This window comes from Larus michahellis, chromosome 3, assembly GCF_964199755.1.
Source record: "Larus michahellis chromosome 3, bLarMic1.1, whole genome shotgun sequence".
NCBI classification, from domain to species: Eukaryota; Metazoa; Chordata; class Aves; order Charadriiformes; family Laridae; genus Larus; species Larus michahellis.
Genome location: NC_133898.1, coordinates 123818784 through 123831579, shown reverse-complemented (window position 1 = coordinate 123831579; position 12796 = coordinate 123818784). Strand labels below are relative to the sequence as shown.

The 12796-nt window shown below is 48.5% G+C and overlaps 1 protein-coding gene across 7 annotated transcripts in view; it reads left to right on the top strand.

The window, feature by feature from the left end:
- ITSN2 (intersectin 2) overlaps positions 1-12796 on the top strand; it is a 90215-nt gene that overhangs the window by 74866 nt on the left and 2553 nt on the right. For all 7 annotated transcript variants that reach the window (XM_074581986.1, XM_074581987.1, XM_074581984.1 and 4 more), the window contains 10 exons: positions 3542-3663; positions 6390-6496; positions 7798-7981; positions 8859-8957; positions 9133-9300; positions 10171-10383; positions 11098-11219; positions 11772-11854; positions 12199-12282; positions 12547-12720. In XM_074581986.1, the coding sequence (XP_074438087.1) occupies positions 3542-3663; positions 6390-6496; positions 7798-7981; positions 8859-8957; positions 9133-9300; positions 10171-10383; positions 11098-11219; positions 11772-11854; positions 12199-12282; positions 12547-12720 (1356 nt within the window). The remainder of the gene's footprint in view (positions 1-3541; positions 3664-6389; positions 6497-7797; positions 7982-8858; positions 8958-9132; positions 9301-10170; positions 10384-11097; positions 11220-11771; positions 11855-12198; positions 12283-12546; positions 12721-12796) is intronic.

Genomic DNA, 12796 nt, shown 5'->3' with positions numbered 1-12796 from the left:
AAAGAAAAAAATTGAAGTTTTTTGAAATGGTGATAGATCTCGTTCATCTTTCTTCCGTTGGAAGGTTTCTTCAGGAAGTGTCATTCTTCCCCTTGAACATACACAAACCCAAACTATGGCAGTAGTTGGAAGGGGTTTCGCCCCCATGTTTTTCAGGTGTTTGAATCTCCTGCAGAGTAGAACATCTTTTAACTGTGAACCTCAGTAGTTTTTCCTGCAAGGTTATGTTAGTAGGAAGAAAGTGTTTCTTGTTCGGGTATAGTTGGAGAGGGAGGTATAATTTTAACTGTAACTTTAGAGACTGGGATTTCCTGTTTATAAACTCTCCAGCTTGTTTTCCCCTGCCCCTGTGAGACAGCTGCTTCCTCGTCTGGGAGAGCGGGATGTATCGCGGAAAGGTACCGCGGCTGGAGCAGGCATCGCTCTCTTGTGATGCCCGAAGTTTCAAAGGTACCAGGCACCCACTGCTCGCCCCGTCCCATGCTGTTCTCGGGAGGGAGCTGGGAGGTGGTGCCCCAGGTTGTGTGAGCAGCCGCGGCGGAAGCGGCAGGCTGGCCTGCCCTCCGAAGGGAATGAAAACCCCTTACCCAGGCAACAGCGGGAGGTGAGCAGCTGCGATTCCCCTCTGCAGGCGCTCCCAAAACCTTGTTGCTTTTCCTTAGCTGTGTGGGAAGCTTGGGATGAAGCTTCACAAGGCAGAAGCCAAACCGACAGCTGTCTGCTGGCAAAAAAAGGCAGTTTTACTGCTTCCACGCGCATTCCCGGCGGCTAAACTAGCAGAAAACTACTGCTTTGTTTTCCCCCCTCGGGATCTGTTTGCTGCCAGGGTGTGAGCTGGGAGTCAGATAAGTGCCAGAACTGATGCAAGGAAAGGAGGGAACAGGAATGTGGGAGGAGAATGGGTAGAGATGTGGGTCCACCCTTTCCGTACCAGTGAGCCCGTGGGTCGCTGTGGCCACTTTGGAAAAAAAACGTTGGCAAATGCAGTAGGTGGGTTGTTTTATTCTCCATCTTGTTCGCCTTTCTTCCCTTCAGATCCAAATGCCGGAATTCACCCTCTAAAATCAGATGTGTGGATTGCGTACTATGGTTTTATACCAGTATCATCAGACCCATCAAAATTTGGGGTGTTTACACTAGTGCGTATTTAAATATAAAATAGCACTCATCCATTCATCCCAAAGTCCAAACACAAGGTTAGTGCAGGAGCCAGTTAATTTAACGGCGGTTTTGTGTCTGATAATGAGCTTATAAACGAGGTCTATTTTAGGTGTATAAAAAAAGACCTGTTTTCCTTCCAGTGTGTGCTTCAACTTTAGGTAGACAGCATGAGGCAGCCGCAGATCCCAGCGCGTGGGTTATTTTGTTCTAACAGCTGTGACAGAACCAACCAGCAACAGGAGCGTGGGTCCCTCCCTGCTTTTGTTGTTGCAGGGCCGTACCTTCCACTAGAAGAGAAAACCACGTGGTCAAAGCTGAGATTTCAAAGTCTGGACAAATCAAGTCCGGTTACTGTGGAAGCCCTTGAGTATCCTGAAATTTCGTGTCGTAGGAACCGGGTGGGCTGAAACTCAGTCCTGTACGGACTGAAGAATGACGCCGGAATCCAGAAGTAGCACACGCGGTCCATCCTGATGGACTGAGATACCAAACGTGATAGGAATCGCTTTGATCTGTAACTTTACTCCTTTTTCTCATCTAATTTTGGCCTGAGTGTAACTTTGGGAACATCTAATGCCAGAAGCAGCATTCTGCACAATCAAAAGAGCTGCAATCCCGGATCTATTCATAAAAAGTGGCATTCTTTTTGAAATCTTGTCAGAAAGCCTAAGATCTGTGATCCTCCTTAAGGGTACAGAACAGAACTGAAAAGTCCTGATTTTAAATCTAGCTGTTGCCTTTATTGCTTTACTTCTTTGTGTTGTTCCAAGGGTTTCCCCATTAAAATACTTCGGTGTCATAAAACTCCATTTGACAAGTGTTTCTCTGTCGCTGAAGGATGCTGCTCCCTCGAAGCAGCTCGATGCCTGGCCAGCGGGAAGCACGCAAGCCTATGAGGTGCCCACTAAGCCATTGTCACATCAAGTTTAGCCAAATGTTTTGTGTTTCTTGGGTCTTCCCCTCCCCCAGATTTATTACCGACTCATTTTCATTTCGTTATTTAGAGCAGCCTTCCCATGAGCAGATCTATACGTTGGCGATGAATAGAATCACAGAATGGTTTGGGTTGGAAGGGACCTTAAAGATCATCCGGTTCCAACCCCCTGCCCTGGGCAGGGACACCTCCCACTAGACCAGGCTGCTCAAAGCCCCATCCAGCCTGGCCTTGAACACCTCCAGGGATGGGGCATGTTCTAGTGACATGAATAAAGTGGTGGTGTAGTGTCCTACATGTGTTAGGGTGTTCCATCTGCTAGCACAGTACCTCCGTGCTGTAGGTCACGCTGCCTCTCCCGACACCTGTAAACTTTCAAAAAGCCTCGTTCCTCTAGAAATGCCGGATCTAAATGAGTCCCTGCGACGTCCTTTCTGCTCTCCTGCAAAATCCACAGGTCACGCTGTATTAAAACCTGATGCCGTCACATCAAACAGTAGATGTATGTTCTCAAACGCTCCGCGATTGTTTATTTTCTTTTCCCCCGCCCCGCTACGCTGCAGTGCTCTGCTGGCACGCGCGGGCTAACAGCGGCGTCGGGGTTCGGCTTTCTGTGCTCCCCTTTACCCATCTAAACATATTCACCGCTTCCTTTTTACCAGTTTTCGATTTGGTTACTAAATTTCAGACATCGTTGTCGTGCTTACTAACGTGTGTCAGCAGAGAAAACGCCGCGTGAAGCTGCAGGGTCTGCATGTTATTACCGAAAATTGCGATTTGTGTCACTGAATGGCTGTGTGTTCCCGTGCATGACTGTGATTATTCAGACTTGATGCATAAACACAATTCAACGTATTTCAGGCTCATTCTGTTTCTAAACGAGAAAAACAGTTGTGCAACTGTGAAGTTACACAACTGTAACACTATGCGTTATAACTTTACAAATCTGTTCTGGTGGTTCGTATCATAAATTAATCGCGGAGGCAGGGTGCTTTAGAAATGGGGTAGAGATTAAAGGTGCAATGTCCTAAGTCAGACCCAGACACGTTCTAGATGACTTCATCTCACGAAGGACATTGTGTAAGGTAAGAGAAAACCAGAGTCTTGACAACGGTGTGGCAGAAAAGGGGAGGAGATGAGAGAAATCATCAGACAAATGGAGCAGCAGGAAGTCAGGAATTCTTTTTTGGCATCACATTACAAAAACAAGGGATGTTAGAAGAAATAAAAGGTGACAGACTAAAAAATGACAGAAAGCGGGGAGGGGGTTGATGAGTGCATCACTCGATTTTGAAACCCGCTGCTGCTGTGGACAGGGTTTCTAAAGAGAACCACCGTGTGTGTATATAGGCTGAACCGTCGGCGGGTGTGTGTTGATGCAATTTTGTTAATTCCTCAGATCTGATGGCCTGAGCGGGATCTAAACTACTGGCTTACTTCTTGTAGGGTGTGCTGATCTCCAAAGCCTTGACACTATGCAACCGATGGAAAGGAAGAGGCAGGGCTACATTCACGAACTCATTCAGACGGAAGAAAGGTATATGGACGATCTTCAGCTTGTCTTAGAGGTGAGATGTCTCAGATGTGAAGATGCATTTGGGAAAAGAACACCTCTGTCCTACTGAATAATAGCGATAAAGGGATCCTTACAAATTGTGAAATGTGAGAGGAAGAAAGTGTGAGTGCTTCCCTTTCTAGCGAGCGTTATGTGGTTGTCCACCAGGCAAAAACCTCACGTTGTGAAAGCCATCGTCTTACAAGGACCTTCCTGCGTTCCACATCTGGGCTCCCCGGTTCAAGAGGGACAGGGAACTGCTGGAGAGGGTGCAGCAAAGGGCTACCAAGATGATGAGGGGACTGGAACATCTCTCTTATGAAGAAAGGCTGAGAGATTTGGGTCTCTTCAGTCTGGAAAAAAGACAACTGAGGGGGGACCTTATCAACACTTATCAATACTTCAAGGGTGGGTGTCAGGAGGATGGGGCCAGGATCTTTTCAGTGGTGCCTGGCAACAGGACAAGAGGTAACAGGCACAAACTTGAGCATAGGAGGTTCCACCTAAACATGAGGAGGAACTTCTTTCCTTTGAGGGTGGCAGAGCCCTGGCACAGGCTGCCCAGAGAGGTGGTGGAGTCTCCGTCTCTGGAGACATACCAAACCCGCCTGGACGCGTTCCTGTGCCACCTGCTCTGGGTGACCCTGCTCTGGCAGGGGAATTGGACGAGATGATCTCCAGAGGTCCCTTCCAACCCTACGATTCTGTGATTCAGTGACCTTGAAAGGTCATCTGGTCCAACCTTTCATGGGAAAGGGATACTAGTTGAGATTATCTAGCACCCTGTCCAGTCGCATCTTGAAAACCTCTGGTGATGGGGGCTCTGACAAGTGCCCAGGGAGGTTGTTCCAGTGAATGATCGATTTCTGTAAAAAATTTCTTTCTTCTATTAAGATTAAACTTCTCCCAGTGCAACTTGTACCTGTTGCCTCTTGTCTGCTCCATGTGGCTTCTTGTGAAGAGAGAGCCTCTGTCCTCTTTGTAACCATCCTTTCAGTACTGGCATACTGTGATGAGGTTCACCCTGAGCCTTCTCTTCTCCAGGAACAAGAGACCTAACTCCTTTGGTTCTGTAAGGATTCTTCAGATGTGTATCATCCTGAAGGAAACCTTCTCACTTGTTGATCAATGTATATTCTGAGTATGTTCTCTTAGTGGTTCTTCTCAGCTGGAGAGATGGCCATGTCTTCCTGGTGCTGTTAAGGTATTAGTTTTAGAAGGTTTCTGTGATTATGTGAAGCAGATGTGTCAGGTGTAATGCAACATGCCAGTTGTTTCAAACAGTAGGATGAAAGGGTCTTAAAACATGCCAGAAAATTAGATTTCCCCTTTCTCATTTGTTTTTGGTGGTGTTTTTTTTTTCTATGACTTGTTTCCTCCCTGCTTGCTTTGATGTATGATGTCCAGGAGAAGAAGCCTGTTGGAGTGTGGAGCTGGTAAATGGCGTCAAGGCAGATATGACTGGAAACTACACTGTTTATTGGAATTAAAAATTAATATTAAACACTGGGAGTAGCAGGCTAATTTTCCTTTCTGTGCAGTCTTGTGCTGCGCAGGCATGGTAGGCTTAGGCAAAAATGCGATGGCTGTAGCTTATTTTCTAAATGGCACAAGAAAGTTGCAGCAGGGATGACTCTGAATTAATTTATGGAAATCATGGGAGGTAAGCAGCAGGTCAAAGAGATGAAATGTGAATGTTTCAGCCCTGTCTCTGTCTTAGGTCTAAGTAAAACCAAGTCACTTGAGGATTAACTTGTGTTGGTAGAAATATTTAATATGGATGTACTGAAACTCATTTAAACTTTCAGTGGGGTCAGGGCAATCCCAAGCACAAACACAGGCTGGGCAGAGAATGGACTGAGAGCAGCCCTGAGGAAAAAGAGCTGGGGGTGTTGGTTGATGAGAAGCTCAACATGAGCCGGCAATGTGCACTCGCAGCCCAGAAAGCCAACCACATCCTGGGCTGCATCAAAAGCAGCGTGGCCACCACCAGTGGGTGACCCTGCTCTGGCAGGGGGTTGGACGAGATGATCTCCAGAGGTCCCTTCCAACCCTATGATTCTATGATCCTGCTCTCAGGTGTTCGGGCTCAGTGTAAAGATGCTGGGCCGGGCCGGGATGTCTGCCAAAGCTGCCCAGGCTCATGACAGAAGCTGTATAAGCACCATAAAAGTTTATCATCTGCCTTCGTCTCCGATTTTATTTCTGGAGGCCAGACCACCTCAGTGGGCAGGGCAGGAACTGGCCAGCATTAGGAGGTCTGGGACCTCTCTCTGTAAAACAGCTCTGTGGTGAAGTGTTCAAGATGTTAAATAGCCTGAGGTACACGGGTTCTCTGCTGGCCAGAGGTCTTGTGCCGAGGGTCCCCGCAAGAAGCTGTAGCTCTGGACGCAGGTTGACTGTGAGCGCTCTGGGGATGGGGACGGGTGTGATGCGTCAGTGCAGTTTGTGGAGCAGTTGACTCTGAAATGATGGGAATGCTCTGCTGAACGCTCAGCCTGCGGGTCCCAGTGCTTGTCCCTGCGTCACAAATGGTGACGGCGGTGTCAGAATGAGGTCACGCACTCAGGAAAAATAGCGACAGCTGTCACAAGCGCTAGTAAGGAATTGCTTTTAACTTCTCCTGGGAAACTGGACACTGAGCGTTCAAAAAAAGCAGAATCACTGCTAGGCTAACCAAGAGGCTGAGCTGCTTTTCTCTCTGAAGAATCGCTCACCTTTCTAATATTTTGACCGCAGGTTTTCCAGAAACCGATGGCTGATTCGGGCTGTCTCACAGAAGGAGAAATGGGGCTGATCTTTGTTAACTGGAAGGAACTCATCATGTCAAATACAAAGCTACTGAAGTGAGTACTTACCCACATTCTGATGTTTTTCTCCTCATCTTTATTCTCTTGTTCCTTTCCCCAGGAAGTTTTCTGGTTTTCCTGTAAATGTTTCTGTCCTTGCTGATTATTTCCTGTGCACACGTGCATTCGGAACAGCTAAATGCGTTCAGACCACCTCACAAAGAAGTTTTATGAGAGAGAGGGGAATAAACAGCAAGAACAGATGCACATTTGCTGTAATACCTTCGAAACAGAGCCTACACAAAAGCATCCGCATGGGAGGCGTTCTTCCCAGTTTTCTGCAAAGCAACCTTCTGTTCTCTAAAAATAAACTTTGGAGAGACAAAGTGGCTAATAATTCATTGAAACGGGATGCTGGTTGAATGTAGAGATTGATGCCGATTGTCCCAGAAGCCTCTGAGGAGAGTCTCAGTCCCGCAGACCCCATCAGGCAGATGGTTCGGCTCAGCGTGTGGTGCTTGGGGCTCAGAATCACAGAATCATAGAATCTTCATGGTTGGAAAGGACCTTTGAGATCATCGAGTCCAACCAAACAACCTACAATCTCTGCCACTAGAGCATGCCCTGAAGTGCCACATCTAGACGTTTCTTAAACACCTCTAGGGATGGTGACTCAACCCCCTCCCTGGGCAGGCTGTTCCAGTGCCTGACCACTCTTTCAGTAAAGGAATTCTTCCTCATATCTAACCTAAACCTCCCCTGCCACAGCTTCAGACCATTTCCTCTGGTCCTGTCATTATTCACCTGGGAGAAGAGGCCAACACCCACCTCTCTCCAACCTCCTTTCAGGGAGTTGTAGAGGGCAATGAGGTCTCCCCTCAGCCTCCTCTTCTCCAAGCTAAACATGCCCAGCTCCCTCAGCCTCTCCTCATATGCCCTGGTCTCCAGACCCCTCACCAGCCTGGTAGCTCTCCTCTGGACACGCTCCAGCACTTCAATGTCCCTCTTGTACAGAGGGGCCCAGAACTGAACACAGTGCTCGAGGTGAGGCCTCACCGGTGCCGAGTACAGAGGCACCATCACTTCCCTGCTCCTGCTGGCCACGCTATTCCTGATACAGGCCAGGATGCTGTTGGCCTTCCTGGTCACCCAGGCACACTGCTGGCTCATGTTAAGCTGGCCATTCGCCAGCACCCCCAGGTCCTTTTCTGCTGCACCACCTGGAAGCGCCCGTGCTGCGTAAGGGAATTCACCTCGCGGGCTTGCATCCTTTCAGAGATGGATGTTGTAGGGATCTTCTTGACTTTGGCCTCGCAGACTTGGCAGCCAAGTTGGATGGTGATTTCTTTCCTCTCCAGAGCCTTGCGAGTGCGTAAGAAAACGGGAGGAGAAAAAATGCCAGTGCAGATGATTGGGGACATCTTGGCAGCAGAGCTCTCCCACATGCAGGCCTACATTCGGTTCTGCAGCTGCCAGCTTAACGGAGCTTCATTGCTGCAGCAGAAAACTGATGAAGATGCTGATTTCAAAGACTACTTAAAGGTATCTTATTCAGTAGCTTTTGTGCTTTCTCCTTTCCTCAATGACAGGAGCCCGTCTAACCGGCACCGACCAGATCAAAATAACCCAAAAGAGTAAAATCTTGCAAAAACAGCTAAGAGCCTTCCAAGGTGTATTTATATGATGACCATAGTTAACGCTGTGTGCGCTTTTTATTTATATACCTGTCTTTCTCTCTAGCTGATCTATTATTCCACTTCCCATTCCATTGCTCGTTGCTTCAGTGTAACGCTAACCCTGCAAAGCGTCTGCACCTTCCCAAAAAATTCATGCTGTCCGAAGGGGTAAGAGTCTGTGGAGCTGAAATAAAAGAAGCTGTTGCCCTGAACGTGCTTCTAATTCAGCGGGGGTGCAGCGTGTCGGAACGGTGGGGTGGCAGCGGGGCCAGAGGTGCGCCGCGAGCGTCACAGCCAGGCACGCTGCAGAAATAAAGCAGGAATTGCTGCCATACTGCAGCTGATGCGGGAGCTTGGAGGCCGTGAAAAGAGAAATGCCGGAACTGTCGACATCAGGCGTTTGTTTCTTTTATTGCTTTGTGTTTTTTAAAATGTGCACAGAGCCTGTAATGTGAAAATAAAAGCTGGAACGGTTTTGAATGTAAGGATTCCGCATGAACAATGATCCGGCGGCTTATGCTGGCAAAGCGTCCGCGTACAGTGGCATCCGCGTACAGTGACAGCGGCGGCTCTCCTGTTTGTTCTAGATACAAGTATTGTTTGCTTACCATAAAATCTAAGATTTCTTGGAACGCCTGGAAAAATGAATCTGATCAGACAATTTTCAGTTTTCAGCGCAGTGAGGCAACTGTTTCTTGATGAGTAATGTGGTGTCTGTGTTTAATCTCTGGGTTGCACCATAGAAACTTGCCTTGGACCCTCGCTGCAAAGGAATGCCCCTCTCCAGTTTCCTCCTGAAACCTATGCAGAGAATCACCCGCTACCCTCTGCTCATAAAGAGTGTGAGTACCCTCAGCCAGGCTTCGTAAGCGAACGCTTTGGAGTTTGATCTCGATAGCAAAAGCCAAAAAAAAAAAAAGCCTTGTCCCTTTATGGGGACTTCTCTGAGAGTGCGGAGAAGTACCTGTGCTTACCTCTGGTCTTGTCTGGATTTCTCCCCTTTTTGGTCCATACCAGATTCTAGAGAACACTCCAGAAAATCACCCCGATCACAGTAACCTCAAGCTTGCCTTGGAGCGTGCGGAGGAGCTGTGCTCTCAAGTTAACGAAGGCGTGCGTGAGAAAGAGAACTCGGACAGGCTGGAATGGATACAGTCCCACGTGCAGTGCGAAGGTCTTGCTGAGGTAGCCGCGTTGATACGCTGCACGGCGGCGGCTTTTCTGAGCCATTTTAGAAAGGCCGGGGTGGGGAATGGGGGTCCTTGCTCACATTCGTTATTGCAACACGATTCTCTGCTGAGCTCTCGGCAGAGAAGCTTTTATTATCTTCTGCTCACAGCCATAATGTGGTGAGCCCTCATTTTTGCATGATTTTGTCAGTGGGGAAATCTTGATTTATCAGCTTAAACCTGATACCATTTAAACCGTTAAACGAACAGAAATAATAACTCTTATCTCTGAAGTTCTGCCCATGCTGCTGCTGCCCTAAGTCAGGTGGTGCTATGTGGAATTTCACTTAGTGTGTGTTTCCAACGGTTTTCCTTCAGGCAGAAGGGGCACGGAAGCCCTCACTGCCAGATCCTCAAAGGCAGGGGAGGGTTCAGGCTCCTGCACCTTTGAGGACAGCCTTCAAAATGAGGTGTTGTGACAGTTCTCCGCTGGCTGCTTAAGGAATCGGGGCTCGACAGGCCCAGAAGGTCTGTCCTGGTTCCATCACCTAATTGTGCACCCGGGAGAGGTGACCTGACGGCAGACTCTGCGGGCTCTTCTTAAACACGGCTTCTGGGCAACAGAAAAGTGGCCATGAGATAAATGCCTTCATCCAGTCAGACCCGGGTGTGTGTTGTTGGTAAGGCTTAAATCTACTTGAAGCTGGGAGCAGCGCTGATACCATGGCAGATCATAAAACAGTTTCCCTTCTTTCCGTTTGTAACTAAATTCGTTAAACAAAACAGAAGAGGATGCCAGCTTGAGCAGCCTCCGCTGTGGACCGGAGCAGGAACTGATGTCTGTCTGCATTAACTTGCTGCTACTGACGGGTTTTATCTCTCCTAGCAACCGGTGTTCAACTCCCTCACAAACTGCTTGGGACCACGGAAGCTCCTGCACAGTGGCAAGCTGTACAAGGCCAAGAGCAGTAAGGAGCTGTACGGCTTCCTCTTCAATGACTTCCTCCTGCTCACCTACATGGTTAAACAGTTTGTCTCTTCCGGCTCCGATAAACTCTTCAGCCCCAAATGCAACTCCCAGTTCAAAATGTACAAAATGGTGAGTGAACCAGGGTGCCCCGCGGGCGCGTTGGTACAGTGGGACCTGGCTTCTCATGAGGAACGCTGTTCTCCCCGCCGGGACGAGCTGCCTGGGCCTGGCTGATGGTTTGCTGTCAGACGGGCACTATGCCGTTTGGCTCAGCCCCTGGAAAAGGACAGGCTTTTGTCTCTTGGTTTTATAAACACTTGTTTCCACTTTGGGGTGAAAGGGCAGAAACTGCATTGTGCCTGAGCAGCTTTTGAACATCAAAAGCTGGAGCCTTGACTTGAGTGCACAAGTTCCTGCATCCTCAAGAACATACCTGTCCTTCTTAGAAAACAGTGAAAGGTGCAAAACTTCAGTCCCTGTGTCCACACGGTGCGTGTTCTCAAGGTTTTGCAGCTGGGGGGATGAGTTTGAGTATTGGGGCTGCTTTCCGCCAGGGAAGCTGTGGGATCTCCGGGATTTCCAGGCTCCACACTGCAGCTCTGCTTACGCGGTCCTGCCCCTTTCACAAAGTTCCTCCTCGAGTGAAACAGAATGGAGTGTATCGCCAGGGTAGTTTTTTCTCTCAGTCCTTTCTCACATCCTTTATATGGTGATGTGATTGTTCGTCCCGTGTCCTTCGACGTTCATTTTCCCTACAGCAAAACAATGTATTGAAACATCCTTGTAGAGTTTCCGCTTATTGTCAGGGTGACGCTGCCGCAGCGATGTTTGCTTTTCTTTCAGCCTGTTTTCCTTAATGAAGTCCTAGTGAAAATGCCCACAGACCCTTCAAGCGATGAGCCAGTTTTCCACATATCACACATTGACAGAGTTTACACGCTTAAAACTGACAACATTAACGAGCGGTGAGTACTCAAAATGCAGATCTGAGCTTAAACTTGTTGCTGATGGCTGCAGGCTGTTGCCAGGGAGCAGACATGGGGGTCTCTCAGTTCAGGAACAGGGTTTGGTCTCTCGGTCAGGAAATCCATTAGTTTGACTCTCATTTGAATTCCAAGTTTTCTCTGATTTTGTTCTGCTTGCGCGGAAGCTGCTGCGGTGGAATCGAGTCACATCTGCTGCTCCTGGATGTTACAGTTGTATAGAAGAATAGTCCAGGGCTGCAAAGTCCTGCATCCCATAGATTTTTCCCCAGTCCTGGTCAGTCTTTAATGTGACCCAGCAGCCTTTAATAAAAGACCGGCTCCACTTCCATTTATTTAGGCTGATGTGGAAGTGTGGCATGAGATGAAATCTGAAAACTCTATCACTTTAGTCCTTGAACTAACTTGATTCGTGATGCCTCTGAAACCCAGTGGGGGTAAAAAAAATGGCAAAAGCGATTGGGGCAGAGTTGCTGATACTGAGGAATTTCCTGCCTCTGGTACAACCCTGACCGTAGGGATTGCTCTTTGCAGCACTGCCTGGGTCCAGAAAATCAAAGCAGCGTCAGAGCAGTACATCGAAACCGAGAAGAAGAAACGTGAAAAGGCTTATCAAGGTACCTACCGAGTTCTGTATTTCCCTCTCATCCACCCGGATTCGTGGGCAGGGCCTTTTCCGGAGGGTGCCACAGTCTCCCTGTAGGATCTCCCTCTTCAGATCTATTGCCAGTTTTTACAGTTGAACCAATCTGTTTATTTGGTGAGACACTGGCCCAGGTTGCCCAGAGAGGTGGTGGAGGCCCCATCCCTGGAGACATTCAAGGCCAGGCTTGATGAAGCTCTGAGCAACCTGATCTAGTTGAAGATGTCCCTGCTGACTGCAGGGGGGTTGGACTAGATGGCCTTTAAAGGTGCCTTCCAACCCAACACATTCTATGATTTCTGGCTTCTTTGTTCCCAGCACGCTCACAGAAGACCTCTGGAATAGGACGCTTGATGGTGCATGTGATCGAAGCAACAGAGCTGAAGGCCTGTAAGCCCAATGGTAAGTAAAGGAAATAGTGCCAGATCACTTTTATTCCTGCGACGTTTGGCAAGGCTTGCTGAGAGGAGTCTGGCGATTGGAGAAACATTGTGGATTCAGCTGTGGATGCCGGAGTGAAGAACCAACTCTGTGCTGCTCTGGCACGTAGGGATTGCCTGACCCACACCTTCTGGATAGCAGCATCCACGGGTGTCCAGGCCGCCTCCAGATGGGGAGGGAGGTTTCTGCGCTGCAGAGGTGTTTCACTGCTCGTTCTGTGTTTAGGGAAGAGCAACCCGTATTGTGAAATCAGCATGGGCTCCCAGAGCTACACTACGAGGACCCTGCAGGACACCTTGAATCCCAAGTGGAACTTCAACTGCCAGTTCTTCATTAAGGATCTGTATCAGGATGTCCTGTGCATCACCATGTTTGACAGAGATCAGTTCTCACCCGATGGTAAGTGTGAACATTGGTTTTAGGAAAAGAAGGCTTTTTGGTGACTTGGGGTACACCGTTCCTCGGTTCCGAGAGC